This window comes from Dermacentor andersoni, chromosome 4 (assembly GCF_023375885.2).
Source record: "Dermacentor andersoni chromosome 4, qqDerAnde1_hic_scaffold, whole genome shotgun sequence".
Taxonomy (NCBI): domain Eukaryota; kingdom Metazoa; phylum Arthropoda; class Arachnida; order Ixodida; family Ixodidae; genus Dermacentor; species Dermacentor andersoni.
The window spans coordinates 13,207,650-13,233,484 of NC_092817.1; the positions used below are offsets into that span (position 1 = coordinate 13,207,650).

At 44.6% G+C, this 25,835-nt stretch overlaps 1 protein-coding gene across 1 annotated transcript in view; it reads right to left on the minus strand.

The window, feature by feature from the left end:
• The window catches only part of LOC126535958 (phospholipid-transporting ATPase VA-like), a 214,125-nt gene that overhangs the window by 41,024 nt on the left and 147,266 nt on the right, over window positions 1-25,835 (minus strand). The window contains exons 7-14 of the mRNA XM_050182831.3: window positions 21,118-21,248; window positions 11,571-11,835; window positions 9,412-9,467; window positions 7,958-8,146; window positions 6,183-6,564; window positions 5,322-5,486; window positions 1,426-1,511; window positions 337-567 (exon numbers count right to left, since the gene is read on the minus strand). Coding sequence (XP_050038788.1) covers window positions 337-567; window positions 1,426-1,511; window positions 5,322-5,486; window positions 6,183-6,564; window positions 7,958-8,146; window positions 9,412-9,467; window positions 11,571-11,835; window positions 21,118-21,248 — 1,505 coding nt within the window. The remainder of the gene's footprint in view (window positions 1-336; window positions 568-1,425; window positions 1,512-5,321; window positions 5,487-6,182; window positions 6,565-7,957; window positions 8,147-9,411; window positions 9,468-11,570; window positions 11,836-21,117; window positions 21,249-25,835) is intronic.

Consider the following 25,835-nt stretch of genomic DNA (forward strand, 5'->3'; position numbering starts at 1 on the left):
TCCAGCAGAGAGGAGTGGAGTCAGAGTGTAGCATCAGCCAATCATAGCAGCTGGTGTTGCAAGCATACTCTCCAGGTGCGGTGTTCTCTCTGCTACAGCATCAGTGGAGTAGCTGAGAGGCAAAATCTTTTATTGCCTCCCGTGGGTCCCGGGTTGAAATTATGGTGGAACACTGTGGCTTTTTTTCTTTACTTTTTTATAACCTTCTCACTGAGCACTTTGGGATTCTGGTAAGTCACTGGCAGAGACTTGTGACCCTGGCAGACAGCAAAATAACTAGGAGAATGAGCCGACAACAGCTATGGCTTTAAATGTGAGAGAATGGTAGAGATTGACCTGTTTGTCCCCTGTAAGGACCCAGATGACAATGCCAGCTGCACGTAGTGCTGCTATGGTCTCGGGCACCCCTTCTTGGAGCCTGTCCTCAATGCCGGTTGCTCCCAGCAGCTCCAAGTTTGTCTCCATAAGGCGAGCTGAACTGACAAGCCTCTCCTCAGCCTCCCCTACACTGAGTTCAGAGGCCTTGTGCTGCTCCAGCCATTCTTCGTACTCTTCGTCCTCCAACACCTGATGTAGTGAAGTGCAAACCACTCAGCAGCTGAATGTGATCACTTCAACGACAAAGTTCACAGGGTATCAACAATAACAAGAATATGCAAATTCCAGTGCAGTCTGAGAAACTGGCAAGCACCACAATGAAGCTGTGCTAAGAAAACTCATTCTTGTGTTCACCTTGTGCAGAATAGTTTAGTTTTTAAAGTATACCATGAAGTCTTGCTGTTTGCAGCATGTTCTACTGGCTTATACATGTTCTAACTGGCTGCAAGGGCAACAGTGTGCTACGAGTTCATTTTGAAAAGCTGGTCCCACTTAAATATGTTTACTTAGAGGCCCTCATTTTTTTTCTCTTCCTCTCTTCAGAATCACCCGATTCCAACAATTTAAAACGTAATTATGCAGTAGAATGAATTATTGTGAAACACATACGGTACTTTTCTCACATATGAAGCCAAACTTGGCGACAAATGAGAACATTTGTAAAGAAACAACAGCACAGTGAGGGATTGTCAGGAAAATGATAACACGCCAAATTAGGAGACAGAGGAACAATATGAATTAGAGAACAAACAAAAGACGGATGATGCTTTAGAAAAAGTCAAGTGGAAAAGAGCTTCGGCAAGGCATGTCATACATGGTTGGGAATAGCAGAGGATAGGCAAAATATTAACATGCAGAGAACCACATGGATTCATCAGGTTAGAAGTTTTGCGAGCGTAAGGAGTAGTCAGTGCACGACAAGGTAATTGGAGAGTATAGCGAGAGGCCTTTGCCCTGCATTCAGCTGTCTCTTCAGCAAGAGTGCTAGACGATCACAATCATCAATGCGACGAGCACGCTCCAACTGAAGGTGTGCAGTTCACCTACCTTCTTGGCCATGCAAAGCACACGAAGGCCCTTCTTGCTGTACTGGTTCAGGTGCTGCTGAGTGCGCAGTATCACCTGGCGCATGGCTGTAAAAAAAAGATCATGGCAATGCTTTTTTTTTTATGGCTGTGCATGCATGCAGCTGTTGCTTTCATAAGCAAGAAAAGCAGGACCTGTGCAAATCCCCAGCAGCAGTTGAATATGCAGCAACTATACAACATACGGCCAATAATAATAATAATAATAATAATAATAATAATAATAATAATCCTATTTTATGTCCACTGCAGGACAAAGGCCTCTCTCTGCGATCTCCAATTACCCCTGTCCTGCGCCAACCGATTCCAACTAGCACTAGCAAATTTCCTCATTTCGTCGCACCACCTAGTCTTCTGCCATCCTCTACTGTGCTTTCCTTCTCTTGGTACCTACCCATTCTGTCACCCTAATGGTCCAACGGTTATCTAATCTGTGCATTACATGACTTGCCCAGCGCCATTTTTTTCTCTTAATGTCTATTAGAATATCGTCTATATTCATTTGCTCTCTGATCAAAACATCTCTCTTTCTGTCTCTTAAAGTTATGCTTAGCATTCTTCGTTCCATTGCTCTTTGTGCGGTCCTTAACCTGTTCTCAAGCTTCTTTGAGAAGGTCAATAACACACAATAACTATACAACTTGCAGCAGCAAGTTTTCTAAGACATGGGGGTTTAGCTCGTTAACTCTTTCCTTGCTGGGGTTATCTATATAAGTTGATCAATTTGGTCGACAGTGTTTCAAGACATGAAATATTTCTGCTAGAATACTTCTACTCGAAATGCCATGCACCGTTTGAAATGATTACTGAACTCTGACTATTGCTCAGGTTTGACAATTTTCAGCAGATCGGGGACTCTGGAAAAATAAAACACCGGCTGAAAGTATTGTCAAAACTAGCCTCTAGTGCTCCTAGCACTTCCTCAATAAAATAATGCAAAATTCGTGCTGTAGTCGACTCAGAAGCTTCTTGTGGGTTGTCTAATTCTCCAATCCTAGGCTGTCTAGGCTGTTTCAACGATATCTGAATCAATGGTTGGTGCTCATAAGTGCGCGTTAACGCAATAACGTTAAGAAGCCTGTGTTGCAGAAAATCTGGCGTCTCACATCCGGCATCAGATGTTGCATGGCCAAAAATATTTTCGAACCCCGTATACTCAGGCCTTCCATATGATGCAAGGAATTGACTGAACTAATACAATTTCTCTAGCTAAAATGCGTAGAAAAATTGTAAACTACGACTTGCACACAACCTACAGACATGATAGCTCTCGGATTGTAATTTGACTATATGAGAAAACGTAATTCTGTAACACGAAAACTCAAAGAAACCCCTTCACACACACAAACCAGTCACGGCGTTCACAGACCGGCCACGGCATCCGCCATTTTACGTGCACCAGTACAATGGGTGTCTTGGGGGTCACGGAGCAGTGTGCCCGGTTCCTTGTATTAACTCCAGCTGCCGCTTGCCTCCACCACATCGTGGCCCATGCAAGAAGCTGTGGTTTTACCACACTGCTTGCCATAATGCATAGCGTTCGTGACAAGCGTTTCCAGGTAAACATTACGGTTACATACGCTCCAGTTGCCGGGAAGTGTGAGAAGCAGTCAGGGATCCTTTAATGCTATCACATTCCACTTTTAAAGGCGAAGTTTAAGTTTCCTCCAAATTTTTGTTTTGATAATTGTGTTAGACTGACATCAAGTGCAACATTATCTTTCCCACCAGTGGTGGCTTTTATCCATCAGCATTTTGACAATGTATGTACAATTCATTATGAGCGATCCTTCCTGTCGTGTGGGGTTTTCACTCACACAAGAGCATGCAGTCGCTTTCAGATCGAACTTCGACCAATGTTTGCTGTCTAACCTCTTACATTTTGAACAGTGCCTGTGCAAGTGCCTTTAATCATTACTGTACAATATTTTGCAACACTGAATAGAGCACGTGGAGGCTCCAGCACCAGTTGAACATGCACTACACCAGCTTGCTTGTGCAGAAAAGCTGATCAAATGCAATATACAAGGATGAGGATGCTTCTGCATGCTCCATGACCTGACAACTATTGCTTTGCAAGCCTAAATAGTGCAGTAAGACAAACCAGGTGCCTGCTGCCATAAGCAAAAACAAATGCTCCCTGCCCAAAAGAAACATACCCGTTTTTACATTTGCGAAGGTAGTGCATTCCCCACATAGCATGGGTATCACTATGGCCAGTATTGACATGCACAAATATACATAATAATTTTCGTTGCATGGTCTAATTTACAAAAGTTGGATACTAAGAGACAGGCACATATTTTGTATATTTCAGAATTTTTTTACTCCCAGTACTTATACTGAAAATAACAAATTATTATTTTCTTTAAGGTTCTTCGAAGTTTTACATTGGAATTCTCAAAAACTGTCTCAGCATTTATTAATGCCTTACATCCATTCAATAAACCAGTGATCAGGCTATAGTTTCATGTATCACAGTATACACTGGAACTACTACACCTTGAAATAAAATGTTAAAATATAGAATAATCGAACATGAGTACATTTCTGGTGGTAACGAAAGAGTTAATTAGGCCATATAAAATAAATAGCAGGCTGGAGAACACTAGCAGGCTATCGTCGCGGCCTTCCCTTGAATAAAACCTCTCTCTACGTAAAACCATCCATGGATGATAAAAGTCCGGTGTTTTTGGACAACTTGTGAAAATTAGGGACATGCAATGCGAAGATGCAGTACTCAGTGGAAGAGGCACAGTGAACTGTGAGCTGTGTCTGCTCTTCACAAAAATAATTTGGATACCGATACTCCACATTGAAAACATACCTTGTCATGTTACATTAACATGCGTGGTATCTCCTTGCAACTCTTGCAGCTGTACTGCTGAATCACTATTCATACATGCATGTGAGCATGTATGTTTACAGCTTTGAAACATTAATTTACTGGGGTTGAAGAAATGCAAGTTTTTCACTATGTAATCACATATGTATAATATATGTGCTAGTCCAAGACACATCTGTCTTGACTGTAGCGGCCTACACTTTGAATGTTACATTATGGAGTTTTGACAATTGTTCTTCATGTATTACAGTTTATATCGTTCCTTCATTTGACTTATTACTTTTGTATTCAAACTGGCTCTGCATTGTTGCAAAGCAAAGACACCATGAGCTGTGGGCTAGTCAAGTAGTCAAGCTTTATTCCACAGCCTTCTGTTCTGTACTATTTATACAATGTGACAAAGATGATTGCATTTGATGAGCTTTCTGCGTCTTCTGTGGGCAATGTAATATGGAAAAGGAATATAAGTTTCGTATGACTGGGGAAAAAAAAGTGTCCAGTGATTATGATACTCCCTAATGCGAAAACTTGAGTGCAGCTCGATACCTGTTTTCATTTCACAATATATTAAGGCAAAGAATTTGGGACCGAAATCACCGCACCAACTGGCAGTGGGCCAGTGCCACCCGCGCCTTCGCAGAGGGAGGGCTAATACAGGAACTCTGGCATGATGAGTGGCATCGGAGCCAGCTGCGAAAGAAGACGACGACGAACGCTTGAGCAATGGCATGAGCACAACAGGCAGGATGGGAACGCTGGCATGATGAGCGGCAGCAGGGCCAGCTGTGGAAGAAGATGATGATGAATGCCCGAGCAGTGGCATGAGCGTGGTTTCGCTGAAGGACGTCAACGAGCCAGCTGTGGTAGAAGAAAATGACAAGTGCTTGAGCACGTTCGTGCAATTATGCCGAGGGACGCCGATGCTCAACCCAGCAATGGCCGCCTAAGAGCTGTGCTCTAAAAAATATGACAGTGGGCCCAAGCTTGCAAAAGGCAGCTGTCAGGTGACTAACCTTGGTCTTTGGTAGGTGCTAGCAGTGGTAGGATGGCAGAGTCAGCCCCTTTGCAGTACAGCACCTTCTGCTTGGTGTTGGGGTGCTGCATAATGATGGACATGCGCTTGCGGAAAGAGTCGAATGGCAGAAGATGCAGGACTCGGTACTCAATCAGCCCTTCACCTGCACAATGGAAACACCAAACAATTTTATTTTCTTTCTTCATTTTTACAATTGTCAATGTGGTGTGCAAAAACTTTTAGGCTCTATGAGAGACCTTCACTTCATCATAACAATATAGTACTCACTAGCCCAGGAAAGAGGTCTACAGCCATAAAACAGTAATAGGATGATTAGAACAACTTCACAGGCTTCAGTGAAATGTGTGTTGGAAATCATGATGATGAAACAAAAGAAAGAAGGCCAAGGGGGAGAAAGAAACAGCATGCGTGAATGTATATAAGCTGACAAGAAGTGCAATCAGTTCTTAGAATGACAGAAATCTGAGCTAGTTGGTAAGGATTCATTATGCAAAAGGTGAGGCGTGCAGACAGGACACAAGACAAGAGAAGTGGACTTGTGTCCTGTCTGCACGCCTCACCTTTTTTGCATAAGCAACCAGTTCAGTGAAAATCATGGCTGCCCTCTAGTTTTGAACAAAAGCTGATCACATAGTGAGTAGAAGATGCAGCTTGTTCCATGGGTGGTACCGGAAAACATATTTAGAACAGTTGCCAGTTCCTGACTTGTACACAGATTTCGTGAAACTCATTTAGTCAGACCCACAGTTAAAAAATAAAAGTAAAAGAAAAAAGAAAATATTCTGTTACAGTAGCTTCCCCTTAGCCAAATGCTACCTTGCACAAGTTCGCTACATACCAGGCAGCATGAGAGTGACAGCATCTGGTGTGCGACGAAGCAGTCTGCAGCCGTAACGTGAAGCAGCGTCGACCAATGCAATTTCATCTGGGCTCTCAGCTTCATAGATTGGCTGCAGCTGAGGGCTTGGAGTGGGCGATGGCGTCAAGGTTCGCCTCGAGGGGCTGGTGACAAAGTTCAGAAAAGGCAAGGCCAGTTTGTACGGTCGTGTTGGCGTAGAAGCGCGGGAATCTGTGGGGCTTGAAGCCACGGCTGGACTGCGAGCCACGGGTGATGACAGCGAGGAAGGCAGGTAACATGGCTGCTTCAGAGGCGACCTACAGCCATCGGGAGATGTTGGATAGGCACTACCATTGTTTAGGTACAAGCCACTGCTGTTCATCTGTAAGAAAAAAGAAAGTATAGGTTCAGTGAGCACTGACGGCACCAAGTGCAAGCAAAATAGGTGGACAAGCAATGGCGTAGTCCAGCTACTACACTACAAATAGAGATTAGTGTAGAGCCCCAAAAAATTCAACACGTGGAAACAATGCAGCTGTGGGAGGTTGTTGCTTTTAAGTCATATCGCTCTCAACCCATGATGTGTAAGCAAACAAAAGAACAAGGGTGCAAAAAAAAAAGAAAGGACATGTAAACAGACTAGTCTGAAATGTGTTTGCCTGGTAGACATTCCAATTTGCTCTACAGCACAGCTTCAAAGTGAAATGGCAAAACAGTGCAGAAATCTATGTGACTGGTAGCAGGATGCAGAAAGAAAAGCAAGAAAAGAAGCTTATATTGATAAAGACTGAAGACTCTCCTACAAGCCTCGAAGATCACGTTGCCATTCCACAACTAACATAAAGTGGCCCTCACCACCTGGGGTGAGCATGTTGTTGATAGACAAAAGAAAAGCGCATGTGCTATCATGGACAAATGACAATGAACTTGAAGAGCAAATAAAAAGTGCATGTACAGTGCGTGTCACCCTTGTGCAGAGCATGCAAAGAGCGGCCACCGGGGTGCTCTGCAGCCAGCTAGCGACGCCTAGCGGTAGTTTCTGGGCCCAAGATGGAGTTTAGAATACAGACAAGCCTTGCTCTTTCAGCAGCCGTGGGAGCACAAGCCTTCGTCTCGCCACCGCTACTTGCTTCTGCCGCAGTTTCGCTTAAACGCAGAGAAAAGCTGTGCACGCTTAAACGCAGAGAAAAGCTGTGCAAGCAGAGACTGGGGTTAGTTTCAAGGAAAGTGCCTTCTCACTGACGTTCAGTTAATCGTCCGTTTTCTCGGGCAGTGAAAGAGCCAAGGCTTGTCTGTAAGTGTGGCCAAACGTGCCCAGACGCATCTTATCTCGGGCCCAGCAACTACTTTTAGATGTCGCTGGTTGGCTCTGCAGCACACCAGCAGCCGCTGTTTGAGCTGACTACACAAGGGTGATGCGCACTGTACCATCATGAATAAATTATGACTATGCTCAAGGGGGACACATCAGCATGCTTGATCAGTACTTCAACGCACAGCAAAAAGTTCATAGCAGGGTAAGGTGAATCATGCCCTCATGTGAAACCTACCAATGAAATTCCTGTATTTTCCTTTGTTCGTGTTTGTAATTGTGCTTTTTGCATTTCATTAGCCCACGACAATACACTTTCGGCGACAGAACCATATGATTTTGTTGACACGATACACAAATTACCACTGTTGTGAAAAAGCTGCAGAAAAATTGGTACTACAAAAAGAAATACTCCAAAAAAGTACTGGATCAGGAGCAGGGAGGGAGTAAAGATAGTACTCACTATGTCCTTGTGGGGGTATTTCGAGACAATGACAGTGTTGCAGGTAGCCATAAGGAGAAAGAACTCCTGCACTCGCTGGCTCTCAGGGCTCAGGAACAGCTGCTGGCCACTCCCATCCATGCGCAGCTGGTACTCCATGTTGGACAGCTCCCTTTGCAGCTGAGGGTTCAGCGTGAACACTGTGTCATCCTGTGTGCGAGAGAAGGAATTGCCTTTCAACACAACGCGCTTGGAAACCATGGGATTGCACAGTGGCAGCAGAAAAAACTCTGGCACTGCTGTTATTCGGCCACCATGGGAACGATGGTTAGGACATGGATTCGTCTAATCTTCATGTTTGTGGCTTCAAAGATTCTCTTAAAATTGTGTATTATGCTTTATCTTTCTAAATTTCCAAGCAGTCATATTTTTCTAAATGCAGAATGAAAATTAGACCTTGTGCACATATGTAATCATTGCAAATTGTTGTGTTTATATTGCAATATGTTGTTGAAAATGTTCGTTGGAAGTTCAATGCTCTATGTTCGTTTGAAATCAGTGCTGTGTGTGCTGTGAACCCAGATGGAGAGAACGTAACATTCATGATTGCTTGAACACTGCTGTAGATAACTGCCAACTTCCCCCATGCTGCTAAGATGGCAAGAGCCCAGCACCCTCGCTATCTGCCTATTCCTGCACAGCAGTGGCGTGTATTGCAATTTCAGCATTACAGTCACCAGTCACTAGTGCTAACCTTCTTTTAGTTGCCGCCATACAAAAGATACACTAGGCTTTATTACCTCAAACTGAGCTTCTTTGAGGCTTAATGTTACTTCTCCTTCTATAATAATATATAAAACAATAATAACATGAGAACTTATACAACACTAATGTTGAAAGCTGGGCTAGTTTGGTTATTGGCATTATAAAACGTGGTTACAGCACTAAGGAAGATGAAGATGTGGCAACATCATTACTACCACCACCATCGCATAAACACAAACTGCACCCAGTGCCTGTCCCGTACAGTTCACGTTTAAGTCTTCATCTTCCTTAGCGCCAACCGATTCCAACTAGTGCCCGCAAATTTCCTAATTTCACCACCCCACCTAGTCTTCTGCCGTCCTCGACTGCACTTCCCTTCTCTTGGCAGCCATTCTGTAACCTTAATCGTCCACCGGTTATCTAATCTGCGCATTACATGACCTGCCCAGCTCCATTTTTCTTTTCTCTTGATGTCAATTAGAATATCGGCTATACACTCTCTGATCCAAATTGCTCTCTTTCTGTCTCTTAACTTTATGCCTAGCATTCTTCGTTCCATCGCTCTTCGTGCAGGACAGGGGTAAATGGAGATCACAGGGAGAGGCCTTCGTCCTGCAGTGGACATAAAATAGGCTGATGATGATGCTGATGCTGACGATCTTCCTTAGCACTGTGACCATGTTTCATAAGAAATTACAATAACTACTTACCTTGGATGGCTTGGAGCCACAGCTGTAACTGCGTATTTTGATGTCGTTTTCCTCAGCTGCAAAACAGGTTAGGAGGAACAGTACGAGTTAGAAAACTGTGACAGTTTCTGCTGACAAGTATTTACTAAGAGGCACACTTTTGTGCAACAAATTACTGTAATTGCCCTGCATGCATTTTTTTTAGAAGAAGAAAACACATGAATAGCAAGCTTGGACAAATAATGAGAAACACGTTTTTATGCTTGCATCACAGTAACATTAAGAGGAATTGTTAGCTTGGGGGCTCCTATCTAAATACATAGGAAAATAGAAATATTTTCTTTTTTTTTGGCAACTACTGCACCAAGTTTGACAAGGTTTATTGTATTTCAAAGAAAACGTTGAAATCTAGTGATTGCTGGTAGCGAATTCTCGATTTAGGCCGTGAATTCTTCAATAAAAATTGTTGAAAATCGAAAATGATCTGTAAATGAAATTGTTACGTTTACAACTCTAACCCAGCAATAAAAAACAATATCACAATTCTGTAAATTGCACCTAATAGTATATCTAAAGTGGACGAAATTGATGTATTATAGTGACTGTCACATAGACCATTAATATGTGAACAGGACTTTTGCAAAACCCTTGTAAACAATGTGACAAGCACACATACACTATAAATTGAAATATCAAGTTTGTCCGCTTTGGATGCTCTAACGGATCCAGTTTACAGAACTGTGATATCGGTTCTTGGTGCAGAGCTATGAATTTGTAAACGTTTTGCTTCTATTTCTTTGAAACTTGCCAATTCTTGAAAATTCCTCTTAACACATCCAGGCCTTAAACCAATATTCTGCTTCAACAGTCACCAGAATCTAACTTTTTCTTTCGTGTGCGAAAAATTCCATCAAAATCGGCCCAGTGGTTGTCTCAGAAAAATGTTTCTGCATTTTACATGTACTATTTGAATAGGCGGCATCGGAATTAGGCTCGAGCCACAATGTTGAGGGACCTCTAGGACAGTGTAAAAAAGTATCTCTACCAATCTGTTTATTGCCAGCTTATTTGCTGCAGTACTGTGGAAGCTGTGAATGGCACTTTAATATTGTGTTTGTCATGTAGCAGTATGCAGCACTATGATTTATACATGGCTGTTGTCACTATACACTGCTTAGTACGAAGGAGCATTAGTCATATACATGCCAAACGCCATTAAATATGTTTCTTACACGCCGTCTCAAGTGTTTCTACAAGCCTCCTAGCTGTGTGCTAGTAATGTAAGTTTGCAATATCTATAATATATTGCCATTAGGCATAATCCTTAAACAGAGATTGTTTCACTATGTATTTATGGCTGGGAACATGAATAAATTAATGCTGCTGAAAATCACAGGTAAGACTTCAACAATACTCAAAAATTTCCACTTGACTAGTAACATTTTTGCTCACAAGCAAATATATTTATCCGCCTTGTTATTGGCACATTATTAAGCAACAAGTGTGCAAGAATGGAAGACCAGGTGATGCATTTGTAACACGTAATTTTTCTTAACATCTGGCATTCGACAAGCATCATCTGTTTTGACAATGAGACTAAAGAACTCCTTGAGCCTGTGGTGGCGCCTCCGTGCTGAGAAAGGCAAAGTCTCTCAAACATCAGGAAATGAAGCAGACTGGCTTTCACCCTGACAAGAGATCATCTCTCTCAGACCTCTACAGTGGTGCCCTTCCCCTTCTGCATTGACTTTAATCACCACTTCTACTGCCTCTCACCTGACAGCGTCTCTATCAAGCACTCCTTGCTGTCATTGAACTTCTCGTAGCACTGTTGAGTGATACAACTTTGTCGGCTCTAATCCCCTTATCTCACACGATCCTCCACTTGAAGCTCTTCCTCCACTCAACCTAGTCAACCAAAGCACCACCCCTCAACTAATAAAGATGCTAGGCTTTGTCAAGAATTCCCATGGTGCACCAATGAAGAGCAGTGACTACTTTTGTCAAGGGGCAGCACTGCCAACCGTTTTCTCGAGTCAAGGTGGCGGGCTGAGTGAAAAACATGCTAGAATACGAGGTAAGAGCCAATTTTTCTAAAGAGCTGTCAGACATGTGTACAATGTCTCTACAAAATTATGAATGCCAGCAACTTTAAATCCAGAAGCAGCCTTAGTGCATACCTTCAGAAACGCTAGGGTGAAGGTGATTGTAATCTCTGCCACCAATGGTGCAGCGCCGGAACACCATGTGGTTCTCGGTGAGAGTTCCTGTCTTGTCTGAAAATATGTAATGCACTTGGCCCAGCTCCTCGGGAATGTTCAAAGCACGGCACTCGAGGCGCCGGTTTGATCGCTCGTCAAAAAGCTCGATGTCTTCGTGAATGTGAAACACTTGACCGAGCTTGATGATCTCGATCGAGACATACAGCGACAGTGGTATCATCACCTGAAATCAATGACAAGGTCAGAATGACAGTAAATGCCTTACAAAAGTATGTTCTGTAGTAAAGCACCTGCAAGACCATAACCCTTAGAGTACACAACCTCTAAAAATTATTTGTTAAGCTAAACTCCACAATAATCTGAACAGTGTTGCGACCTTTATGTTAAATGCAGTGCACTTCTGTTCACGTGAATATCTGATAAGATGAACTGATTTTCAAGGTCACTTCAAATTCACCTCAAAAGCAGTCTACTATTCGAGAAACAATTTTTTCAGCAATTGCAACGTATTATCCTGGTGTTAACAGCGCAAAATGTAGACGAGAGACGAGACGAGAACACGACACCACAAGCGCCGACTTTCAACAACGTTTATTTTGAAAGAAACACGGCTTCTTATACCATTGCCCACACAAGTACTGAAGAAACACAATGACCAGCTGGTCCGGGAGATAATTGAAGCAGCCAAGATTACCAGACTTCATGAACAATGGATTAGCACGCCGTCCTTGTTACTGACAAAAAAAGAACTTCAGCTTTTGTAGGTACAACCACTATCTTAAGTGGGGAAAAAAAAAAAAGGCCGTGTTTTCACATGATGTGCGATCATGTGACTGCGACACATGTGGGCAGTGGTATAAGAAGCCGTGTTTCTTTCAATATAAACGTTGTTGAAAGTCAGCGCTTGTGGTGTCGTCTTCTTGTCTCATCTCTCGTCTACATTTTGCGCTGTTAACACCAGGATAGAAAACCAAAAAGCCCAAGCTGCTATTCTAACGTATTATCGAAATTATCATTTGAAAATAGTGCCTTCCAACCGATCATATGTAGTACAGTCGAACCTCAATATAACAAACATGTGCATAACGAATTATCTGGCATAACGAAATAAATATAGGCATTTTTTCCGCTGATGTCAGCATGTAAACAATACATGCTTATAACGAATATTGCATATAACAAGGTTATCAATGCATCAGATTGTTATAATGATGTCTCACTGTACTTATTCTACACGACGTACTTTCTCTAAGGTGTAACAAGCTTCACAACAATAATAATGGCTTGTTTCAATCAATTAATATTATTGTTTGGCAATCTTAAATTTGTAAAAAGAAAAAGGAAGACTTTTATACAGAAGGCGGGTTTAAAATGAGCCTAGACTGACCAAATGATGTGGGCATAAGGGCATTATTTTGAAAGAAATTATTGGAAGTATTGCAATGCATATGTTGTTTTATCTTTTGCTGGTGAGTATTGTCATCAGATGTCATTGTCATCAAGTCAGGACTTGGTACATTTTCGAACGTGCACAAGCTCCAGCAATTACTATGGAGTGCACAACACTATTCACATAATTTGAGCAATATGATTCAACAGGTCTCTTTTGCTGAGTTGACAACAACGTTAAGAAACTTCAAATACAGTAGGTGCATCTCATACCAAGCAACAACTTCATCATAATGACAATCCGGTTACCATGCGACAATATCGATGCATTTTTGAAAGGCTTGTATGTCACATATGAGAAGAAAGGGAACCGAGGAGCCCCAATTTTTATTAATCATATTGTTACGTGTGGAAAGACACAGACGAAAGAGTCTATTTACAGGCTATTTACACTGGCGCCAGACAGCCAGGCCGACACTCGCTCGCACCAAGGGCACAGACCCCTTTCATCGTCATTCTTGCGGCGGCTCGTCTCTTGAGCATCTCTCGATGATATCGTCATACTACCCCCCCGGCGACAAAGCGCTGTCATGGTGCTGTTAATTATCCAAGGCGCATGGAGAGTTGCAGGGCTTGAGTTGGGTGACGTGGACAATGTTACTGGTTGTCATAGCGCAGGACGTAGTGGGCCTGGCTAGAACGATTTCATAGGTGACATCGGTCACTTGGCAGAGCATGCGATATGGGCCTGTGTAACAGGAAAGCAGTTTTTCACAAAGGCCAACTTTACGCGATGGTGACCAAAGCAATATGAAGGTCCCAGGCACAAAATGGACATCACGGTGACGGAGGTCATAGCGTTGCTTCTGTTTGTCTTGAGACACTTGTAGACGAGCACACGCAAGTTGGCGAGCATGGTCAGCATGGGCGATTGCATCATGGGCATAATCGCTAGTTGAAGCTGTGGTGGACGGAAGCACAGTGTTCAGTGGTAGCATCGGTCCTTGGCCATACAAGAGGTAAAACGGGGAAAAGCCAGCAGTTTCGAGATGGGAAGAGTTGTAAGCAAAGATAATGTAAGGTAGAGCCAGGTCCCAGTCACGGTGGTCGTCTGAAACATATTTGGATAGCATGTCTGTAAGGGTGCGGTTCAAACGCTTAGTGAGGCCATTTGTTTGAGGGTGGTAGGAAGTGGTAAATTTATGCTGTATTGAGCAGGCATGCATGATGTCGTCAATGATTTTGGCCAAAAACGTACGGCCACAGTCTGTTAGCAATTGACGTGGAGCACCATGCATTAAAATGATATCACGTAGGAGGAAGTCCGCAACATCAGTTGCGCAACTGGTCCGAAGAGCGCGGTTTACAGCATAGCGGGGTGCGTAGTCTGCCACGACTGCAACCCACTTGTTTCCTGATGTAGATTCCGGAAATGGGCCGAGAAGGTCTAAGCCGACACAATGGAAGGGCTCGGCAGGGTTGTCGAGTGGCTGCAGGTAACCAGCGGGGAGCTGGGAAGACTTCTTGCGTCATTGGCAAAGTTCACAAGCGGCGACGTAACATCATACGGAATGGGCAAGGCTCGGCCAGAAAAAACGGCGATATACACGGTCATAGGTTCGAGGTACACCGAGGTGTCCTGCCGTTGGTGCGTCGTAAAGCTCTTCTAGAACGGTTGAGCGGAGGTGTTTAGGTATTACAAGTAGGAACTCAGAGCCGTCCAAATGAAGGTTACGACGGTACAGAGTACCGTCGCGGAGGACAAAGAGGCGTAGAGTAGCATAGGCCGGAGAGTGTTCAAAACGGTCGAAGAGTGCTCTGATGTAGGCGTCACGATGTTGCTCGTTGGCGAAATAAAGGAGCTGTGATAGAGAGAACATGCAAGCAGTACTGGCAATATTGGAGGAGTCAAGAGTCGTTAACAGGGTAAAGCGACAAGCTGTCAGCGTCTCGGTGCAGGCGGCCAGACTTGTACACCACGGAATATGAAAATTCTTGTAGCCTCTAAGTCTATCGACCAAGCCGGCCTGTAGGATCTTTTAGTGATGAGAACCAGCAGAGAGCATGATGGTCAGTGACTACGGAAAAAGGGCAACTGTAAAGGTAAGGAAGGGACTTTGCAACCGCGCAGACAACAGCAAGGCATTCTCATTCCGTAATGGAATAGTTGCGCTCCGATTGTGCTAGGAGGCGGCTCGCATAAGCAATAACGCTATCTTGGCCACGCTTACGGTGGGCTAAGACGGCAGCTACGCCATGAACGCTGGCATCTGTACGCAATTCTGTAGGGGCATCAGGGTCGAAGTGGGTGAGAATGGGCGGTGAGGTGAGAAGAGTGACGAGACGAGAGAAGGCAGTGGCTTCTGAAGTACCCCACAAGGATTGTACGCCTTTCTTCAAAAAATTAGTGAGGGGTCTAGCAATTGCCGCAAAATATCTAACAAAATGACGAATGTACGAGCATAGCCCTACAAAACTGCGAACATCTGCGGCTGTCTTCAGAATCTGAAAGTCTCGGACAGCGCGAGTTTTGTCGGGATAGGCTGTATTCCAGAAGCGTCAACGAGGTGGCCCAGAACAGTAATTTGGCGGCGGCCAAAACGACATTCGGACGAGTTAAGTTGCAGCTTCGCCTTTCGAAATACATCAAGTATAGTTGTTAGACGCTCAAGGTGAGTGTCGAGCGTTGGCAAGAAGACGATGATGTTGTTGAGGTAGCAGGGACATGTGGACCATTTGAAACCTTGGAGCAAGGAGTCCATCATACGCTCAAAGGTGGCAGGGGCGCTGCATAATCCAAACGGCATTACTTTAAGTTGGTATAGGCCATCAGGTGTGATGAACGCGGTTTTTGCTCTGTCCATATCGCCAACAGCAATCTGCCAGTATCCCGAACGAAGATCAATAGACGAGAAATAGCTGGAACTGTGCAGGCAGTCAAGGGCGTCGTCTATACGTGGGAGCGGGTAGACGTCCTTCTTAGTAATGTTGTTCCGATGATGATAGTCTACACAGAACCGCCACGTGCCGTCCTTCTTAACCAACACCACAGGTGATGCCCAGGGACTCGAAGAAGGCTCAATGATGTTTTTATCTAGCATTTTTATTCACTTCACTTTGAATTACTCGGCATTCTGATGCAGAAACTCGATATGGTCGTCGGTGAATAGGCATAGCATCGCCAGTAAGAATCCGATGCTTGACCGCGAGTGTCCGGCCTAAAGGGCGATCGTCGAAGTCGAAAATATCTCGGTAGGACGATAATACTTGGCAAAGGTCTTCAGCCTGCACAGAGGACAGGTCCGTCACAACCATTTTCTTTATGTTGGGATCGACACCTGAGGCTGGCGTGAGGGGCCTGCTAAGCTCTCAAGAAGCATCGGTCGGTAAAGCTACCACATGATGGTCGCCGAGACAATCAACGTTAGCAAGGCAAATACCTTGCGGTAGAATCTGCTTTGTCATTCCAAAGTTAAAGATAGCATGCGAGTGTGGCTCGCAGTAATAGTAAGTATACTGTGAGGTACAGTAGCGTCATACTGTAGTGGAATGTTGGGCAGAGGAGTGACGAGGTACTCATCATCAGGAACTGGTGGGGAAGACAACAGTTCAATATAGGCTATTGACTTTGGCGGCAGGCGAAGAAAGCCGGTGGGGCATAAGCGGCACTGGGGTGCGTCAGAAGGTTTTGCGAGAATCGGCAACTCAAGGTGAAGGGCAGAGCAGTCAATAAGAGCAGAATGCGCAGAGAGAAAATCGAGGCTGAGAATTAGGTCGTGGGGGCAATGAACCAATCACGGTAAAGAGGACAGGAGTGTGGCGGCCGGCGATGCTGACACTTGCTGTACACATGCCGATGGTAGGCACAGTACCGCCATCAGCAACGCGGATGAAGCGTGCAGACGCTGGGGTGAGGAGCTTGTTCAGTTGTCGTCGAAAGGCAGCACTCATAATAGAAAGATGTGCTCTTCTATCGATGAGTGCCGTGACAGGATAGCCGTCAAAGTCAAGAAGGTTTTGGTTCATAGGTAACGTGAGCAGTGGATTTCAGTGCAGGGTCGACAATGCAGCTTCACCTCCAGAAGCTGCAGTGCCTACTTTCCGGCTGGATCCGGGAGGCGTGGCTGCAGACTTGTCAAGCCACCTACTGGCAGCTTTTTTTCCATTGTCCTCCATCTGTAATGTACATGGTGGAAAATAAAGATTTGATTTGGTTTGATAGGCGACGAAGAGAAGCGACGGGGTCGGGGCGAACGAGACTGATGGCGTCGAGGTGAGGATGAGCGGCTGTAGTGAAGGTTCGGAGCAGGAGCATCAGCGGCAGTGGGTTCATGGTGGGTGGCATAGGGAACAGAAGGTCCAAAGGTGCGGGAATAAGTGGCGGCGTATGTCCGAGGAGGTGGTGGCCATCGGTTACGGCAGTGACGAGTGACGTGGCCGATGCGACAGCAGTGGAAGCAGATCGGCCTATCGACAGGGGTACGCCATTCGGACGGGTTGCGGTAAGATGTGGCAGGAAAGGACTGCCGGGGACGAGGAGGGCTGCTAGAGAACTGGGGAACGCTGGGTTGAGACATTGAAGACACGGAAGTTCAGACCCATGTTCTCAAATTCCTGTCTGACGACGGCCCGAATCATCGCAATCATGGTTGCTGGCGGATCGGGAGGTGTCACGGAGAAAGCTGGCGAACAGATGGCCTCGAGCTCGTGCAGAACAATACGGGTTACGTCGTCACAGGTGGCGATCTGGCACGGTCGACCCTCACATGCCGACGTAGCAGCAGTGTTGGGTAGCCGCGTGATGTGGTGTGTGATACGGCGACTCTTAGCTTGTTCAAGGCGACGGCATTCTTTTATGATGCCGTCGATAGTAGAGACGTTGCCGAAAACAAGCAAATTGAAAGTGTCGTCGGTGATGCCTTTTAGCACATGTGCCACTTTATCTGCTTCAGACATAGTATCGTCAGCTTTGAGGCATAGAGCCAAGACGTCAAGGATGTATGAAACATACGGCTCTGTAGATGTTTGAACATGAGACGCAAGAGCCTTTCTCATGGCAACCTTGCACCCAATTGGGTCGCTGAACACTTCCTGTAGCTTTTCTTTGAAACTGTCCCAACTGGTTATCTTATCGTCATGCGTTTGGTTCCCCACACGTGGGGTGCCACCGAGATAAAAGGTGACATTGGCGAGCATAATCGTTGGGTCCCACCTGTTATTAGCACTGGCGTGTTCATAGAGCTTGATCCATTCATCAACGTCCTGTCCCTCCAGGCCAGAGAACACACCAGGGTCACAATGTTGGGCAACCGTGACGACTGGAGCAGTCGGACAAGCTGAAGCTGTTGCAGAGGCGGTCTCGTCACCGGGAGGCATGGTGAGAAGCTCAATGTACCGACCACTTCGGAGTTCCGTGGTGAGGACAGGGATCGCTAACCTCCACCAGAATGTTACGTGTGGAAAGACACAGACGAAAGAGGCTATTTACAGGCTGTTTACACTGGAGCCAGACAGCCAGGCTGACACTCACTCGCACCAAGGGCACAGACCCCCTTCGTCGTCACTCTCGCAGCGGCTCGTCTCTTGAGCATATCTCAATGATATCGTAATAATATCATAAGAAGCCAACAAACAAAGACACCAAGGACAACAAAGGAAATAACTTGTACTTACTAATTGAATTAGAGAAATGATAAATTAATGGAAATGTGAATGGTTGAAAAACAACTGGCCACAGGTCGGGAACAATCCCATGTCTTCACATTACCTGTGCGATGCTCTTACTAACTGAGCTACCGCGGTGCCATTTTCCCATCCACTTTCTGGGGTATTTATGTTTTACTACTAGAACCCACCCCGGGGAGTGTTAGCCAGCGCCACCACTCACAAACTTTGGCGGCGGATGTGGAACATCCTTTCTGCCATTGGTCTCATGGGTATGTGATCTTTTTAGGTGAAGGAAACTGGTCAATAAACCCACACATGCTATCTGAAGGCATCGATGTCACCGGATTCGAGACCCTCGTTATGTAATGAACGAGAGGGGAACCATGGGGCCGAACTTTTATTAATGAAACATCATGAAACGCAGAAGAAACTCTCTTCCTTATTCAAATGAACCGCGGAATCAGGAGTGTTAGACTAACACACAGTAACCGGTTTATCATCAAGGAAGCTCACAACAGAAGAAACTTCAATCCTGGCAAAAGGTCACAAAAATGCAATGCTACCACAGATAACCTCCCCCTTCTCCCCAAGATGGCCGCCGCCCTGGAGAGTGGCATCCAGCAACTGGACCCCAAAGTGCGGGAACAGGTCTGACTGAAAGCAACCGGCATAATAAAGTCCAATAACAACCGTAGAAGAGAACGAAACTTGTCTTTCAATGAAATAAGAGCACTGAGAATACTGAAAGAAGATACAAACATTGTAATCCTACTGGCAGACAAGGGCAACTCAACAGTTGTTTTGAACATACAGGACTATGAGGAAGATACGTCCACCCTACTTAACAGCCAACACTATGGGAAGCTAAAGAAGGACCCCACCATGAGAATCAAGAGAACCCAATCAGTACTGAACAAGATGCTGGTCGAAATATTCTTTAGCCACCCAAATTCTCAAGATCTTTACTTAAAATTAATGTGTAGGAATGGATCCACCCCAGCTTTTTATGGCTTGCCAAAACTCCATAAACCTGGAATCCCCTTACGGCCGATCGTAGACTTTTCATGCTCCCCACTGCAATCGCTATCCACATACTTGCACCAGATTACATCACCACTCACTGGAAGGACAGCATTGCTTTCCAAGAAACTAAAATCCTTCAAACAGAGACCAATTCGCAAGAAAGGCTGCTACTGGAGTCATGGCACATTCAGAATACGGCAGGTAATATAAACTGCGTGAAGAGCAACCTACCCTCTGTGTATATCCATGGCCTTGGCGACACGACGAAAAAAAGAAAAGACACCCAGCCAGGTAGATCCTAGCTCTAGGTCACCAATACCAAAATGTGTGTACTCCCCATCCCCCCTTCCTGCCCCTTTCAATGGCGTTCCCACTGGCCAAGCACCCCCAACATTGGTCATCCCAGCTGACTAGCATCGCTGCAGCCATCCCATCCTTTTGCCCTTCCTATCTCTCAAGAAAAGGTTCCCGGTCAAGTGCTTCCCCACCTTCCATACTCTCCCCTCCTTTTTTTACGAAGGACCTTTTAAAAGCTGCACATCGCCACCTCCGAAGAATACCGCCTGAAGAAGGAGCCGAATGGGCTCTGAAACGTCGAGCTAATAAACATGCTTATTTGGTTGGAGTCACTCCCAAAGTGCTAATACATTTTCCTAACCAGACAGGTAATTCTGTCGAAATGTTTAGCTTCTGTAAGTTATTTGCATTACGCCATACTTATAACAATGAACTTCAGTATGAATATACCTCTCAACGTTTTCTAAAGCGTTCGAAAATTGCTCTTAAACAAGTTCATCAAAAGGGATTTTCCATGTTCATAGAGGTACTTTTAAATGGTAAATTGCATTAAAAAAATAAAATTATGTGGTTTTACGTGCCAAGACCACTTTCTGATTATGAGGCATGCCATAGTAGGGGACTCCGGAAATTTGTATCACTGGGGTTCTTTAACGTGCACCTAAATCTAAGCACACGGGTGTTTTCACATTTCGCCCCCACCGAAATGTGGTCGCCAAGGCCGGGATTCGATCCCGTGACCTCGTGCTTAGTAGCTCAACATAAATTGCATTGTTTAAAAAGGTTAGTTAAAATGTATTTATGATGATGGATGTTTACAAACATGCTTATAAATATCCACCAATGCTAGCAAATACAGCCTTATTAAATGCCTGCTTTTTCCTGTGCACAAGGCTGCAGTGACCTGCTGGCAGTTGCAGTGCTTCGATGCATCGCACCCACATGTAGTGTGAAGAAAAGAGATCCTTGGTGCAAGAAAACTAAATTCAGCTAATAGCAATGTCTGGACAAAATGAGAGAACTCGGCTCTTTAACAAAACTGAATATACAGTCTCACGTGCCGTAGCAATATACTGTGACATTGATACATTCTGAATCTAATAACATGCAGCATGAATACTGCACTTACCTGTAGAATTATTATGTAAGTCCAAAATGCGATGAAGCCTTCAACAGCTGGTATGTACCTGTTCTCATGTTCATAAGGTATAAAAATTACTTCCTTGCGGTTCTCGAAAGATCTCAACCACAATGCACAACCTGTTGAAAAGGAAAGGGGAGGAGGGGGGGTGAAAACAATCATAGGGCATAAATAGATACACCACACAACACAACAAGAAAGAATAAGGTCCAATATGATGGGGTGATGCAGCAGCTTCGGACAGCAAATTAAGTGTATGGCAGAACCCAAGCTCTAAATTCAACTATTGTGGTAAAGTGTTGTGCAATACTGTTTGTAGCTCTCATTCGCTTGGAAAAACAGCTGCCAGAAAAACTTATTGCAGTTTCTGGAGTGGTGAATAGCACTGAAACATTCCAATATTAAGAGAAAGCTTTAGCTCGGGTGCCCCTATCTAAATACATGTAAAAGGAGAATTTGTTTTTCTCGGCAACTACTGCACCAAATTTAACGAGGTTTGTTGCATTTAAAAGTAAAACTTAGAATCTAGTGACTGTTCATTTCGAATTATTGATTTAGGTCATCAATTTTTTTACTAAAGATTAGCAAAAATAGGAAATTTTCAGAAAACGAAATTATCAAGCTTAAAACACCGTAATTCAGAAATGAAAAATGATATCACAATTCTGTGAACTGCACCTAATTGCACATCTAAAGTAGACAAAATTGATATGTTACACATGAATGTCAAAAAATGTAGTAATATGGAAATACGGCTTTTGCAGAACCCTTGTACACAATGTAATGAATTCACGAAAGATATAAATTGACATATTGAATTTGTCCGCCTTGAACGTTCTAATAGATGCCGCTTACAGACCAGCGATGTCTGTTTTTGATGAAGAGCTATTAATTTGTAAACATCATGCTTCTATCTTTTTCGAACTTTTGAACTTTTGAAAATATCTGTAACAAAATTCGGGGCCGAAATTGAAATTCTGTTTCCAAAGTCGCTAGACCTTAACTTTCTCTCTCAGATGCAACAAATTGAATTAAAATCGGTCCAGGGGTTATCTCAGGAATGCGTTTCTGCATTTTACATGTATTTGAATAGGCTGCATCGGAGTTGGGCCCGAGCTAAAGCTTCCTCTTAAACATATTGTAATGATGTTGAGGAACAAAGGTTAACAAAACAATGATATTTATTAAGGGCGAACCTGTGCCCACAACTAAAAGTCACTGTGGTCGTGAAGAAATTCCTGGCAGTCACGTTCTAAAACTGGCCTTAAACAGTCTTCTTTCTTCTCGCGTGATACCTCAGGGGTTATCTCAGGAATGCGTTTCTGCATTTTACATGTATTTGAATAGGCTGCATCGGAGTTGGGCCCGAGCAAAAGCTTCCTCTTAAACATATTGTAGCGATGTTGAGGAACACAGGTTAACAAAACAATGATATTTATTAAGGGTGAACCTGTGCCCACAACTAAAAGTCACTGTGGTCGTGAAGAAATTCCTGGCAGTCACGTTCTAAAACTGGCCTTAAACCGTCTTCTTTCTTCTCGCGTGATACCTCAGGGGTTATCTCAGGAATGCGTTTCTGCATTTTACATGTATTTGAATAGGCTGCATCGGAGTTGGGCCCGAGCAAAAGCTTCCTCTTAAACATATTGTAACGATGTTGAGGAGCACAGGTTAACAAAACAATGATATTTATTAAGGGCGAACCTGTGCCCACAACTAAAAGTCACTGCGGTCGTGAAGAAATTCCCGGCAGTCAAGTTCTAAAACTGGCCTCAAACCATCTTCTTTCTTCTCGCGTGATACCTCGTGCGCGTGGCGCATGCGAGCCGGGTCCAACTGACTACACGCGCCACGAAGACCGTTGCCTGTTGTTGCTGAACAACACCACAGTACGGCGTGCACAATGTCCAATACGAAGGGCGTGCAACTTGAATGTGACCAAGTTGTCGCGGCAATGTCCCCCCTCCCCCTCTTTACCGCATCGGCCCGATGCGTGAGAGGAAGTAGGGGTTCCTGTGGGCTCTCACTTTTTTTTTTTGTTCATTACCTCACGTGGTAGGGTTTCATGCGGACAACATGCACAACTTCCATGGAGTTGCGCCGTCTTGGGCTCTCGTGTCCAGCAGATTTCACTTCGTAAGTGATGTCGCTTTTATGATGAAGTATTTCGTACGGGTTGAAGTATCGGCAGAGAAGCTTTTCAGACAGTTCACGGCATCGCACTGGGGTCCATACCCACACCTTGTCACCAGTCTGATAATGAGCTTCACTACGGTGCTGGTTGTACCGGCTGGAGTCTATGCGTTGTTGACGGCGTATTCGGTACCTTACCATCTGTCGTGACTCCTCGGCTCTTTGCAAGAAATCATCTAGGTCGGATGAGTTATTGTTTACTTCATCTAACGGCAACATAGCATCCAAAGTTGTGGTTACTGCTCGGCCGAATACAAGTTCAAACAGGGCGACTCGTATTGTTTCTCGAATGGCCGTATTATATGCGAAGGTGATGTACAGCAAAATTTCGTCCCACAGCCTATTTTCAACCGTTTGTCTGAGGGTGGTACGCCGTAGCTCTCCTATGATCAGTATGTGTCATTTGCAACAAGCATTTCATTAGGTCCGCAGCAAAGGCTGTTCCACGATCGGTAATAACAACTGTGGGAGCGCCATGCCTGAGCACGATATTGTTGACAAAGAATTTTGCTACTTCGACAGCCGTTGCACTGTACAGGGAATCAGTTTCTGCGTAACGGGTCAGATAGTCCATGGCCACAACTATCCACTTTTTGCCTAAAGATTATGTTGGGAAGGGTCCATGGAGGTCCATACCAACTTGTTGGAATGGGGCTTTTGGTGGCTCTATTGGCTGGAGGAGGCCTGCCGGTTTTATGGATGGAGTCTTGCGCATTTGACACTCGCGACAAGTCTTGACATAGTGCTGCACTGATGCTAATAACTTAGGCCAGTAGTACTTCAGACGAATCCTGGCGAATGTACGGCTCACGCCCATGTGTCCAGATGTCGGTTCATCATGACATGCGTGCAAAATTTCTTCTCGCATAGCTGTGGGTACGACAAGTAAAAACTTTGTCTCGCTGTTCACAAAGTTTCTCTTGTAGAGGACACTTCCTCGCAGACACAGCGAGGATAGCCCTCTAGCGAAAATATGCGGGAGTTGAACGTCGAGTCCCTCCAGGCGTTGTATAAGTGGAAGCAATTCCGGGTCATCTCGTTGTTATTGAGCGATTAGTGACACATCAACAATGCCAAGGAATGGGAAATCCTCTTTTTCTGACATAGTTGTCTCGACTGGTGCGTGTGACAAGCAGTTGGCATCGCTGTGTTTCCTCCCAGATAGGTATACGGCAGTAATATCATACTCTCGAAGCCTAAGGCTCCATCTTGCTAGTCGCCTGGATGGATCCTTGAGATTCGCCAGCCAGCAAAGTAAATGGTGATCATTGACTGCTCTAAATAGTCTACCACAGAGGTAGGGTCAAAATTTACATATTGCCCAAATGACTGCAACACACTCTTTCTCGATTGCTGAGTAGTTTGCCTCTGCTTTTGAGAGCTTATGGCTGGCATAAGCTATTACTTTCTCCTGGCTGTTCTTCCACTGCACTAGTATGGCACTGAGGCCGACGTTACTCGCATCGGTATGAACTTCAGTGTCGGCTGTTTCATCAAAATGGGCAAGGATTAGAGAAGCTTGCAGGTGTTTCCTTAACTCGTCAAAGGCATCTTGTTCGCTTTTCCACATGAAAGGTTCATCTTCTCTTGTTAGTATTGTAAGGGGCTCAGCAATCTTTGAAAAGTTTTCCAGAAATCTTCTGTAGTATGTGCATAAACCCAAAAAACGTTGCATGGACTTTTTGTCTGTGGGTATCGGGAACCTCGCAACAGCTGCTGTCTTTTCAGGATCTAGCCGAACGCCTTCAGCACTGATGATGTGTCCGAGAAACCGAAGTTAATCGAAGCCGAATTGACATTTTTACGGCTTAATTGTCAAGTCTGCTGCGTGAATAGCTTCTAATACTAGTCGCAGGCATTCAAGATGTTGGTCAAATGTTGTGGAAAATACGACCACATCATCCAAATACACTAAGCACGACTGCCATTTCGATCCTGCGAGCACAGTGTCCATCATTCGCTGGAACGTTGCAGGTGCAGAACAGAGGCCGAATGGAAGCACTTTAAATTCGTAGAAGCCATCAGGGGTTATGAATGCTGTCTTTTCGTGGTCCCGCTCATCCACCTTTATTTGCCAATATCCACTCTTGTGATCCAGGAAGGAGAAAAACTTTGCACATCGGAGCCAATCTAGCATATCATCGATACTCGTAAGTGAGTATACATCCCGTTTAGTTACGCTGTTCAATTTATGGTAGTCGACACAGAATCGAAGTGTGTTATCTTTTTTCTTAATGAGCACTACAGGAGACGCCCATGGACTGCTGGAAGGCTGAATAACGTCATCTGAAAGCATCTCCTCTACTTGCTTCTTGATGACCTCCCTTTCTTTTGGTGAAACTCGATACGGGTGCTGGCATAGCACTCTTGTGGTGTCCTCTGTTATGATTCTGTGCTTTGCAACAGACGTGCACAGTACCTTTGAGGAAGTGGAGAAGCAGTCAGAAAAATGCTTTATCAGGGCATATATCTGCTGCTTTTGGGCTTCCGGGAGTCTCGGGTTGATGGTAATT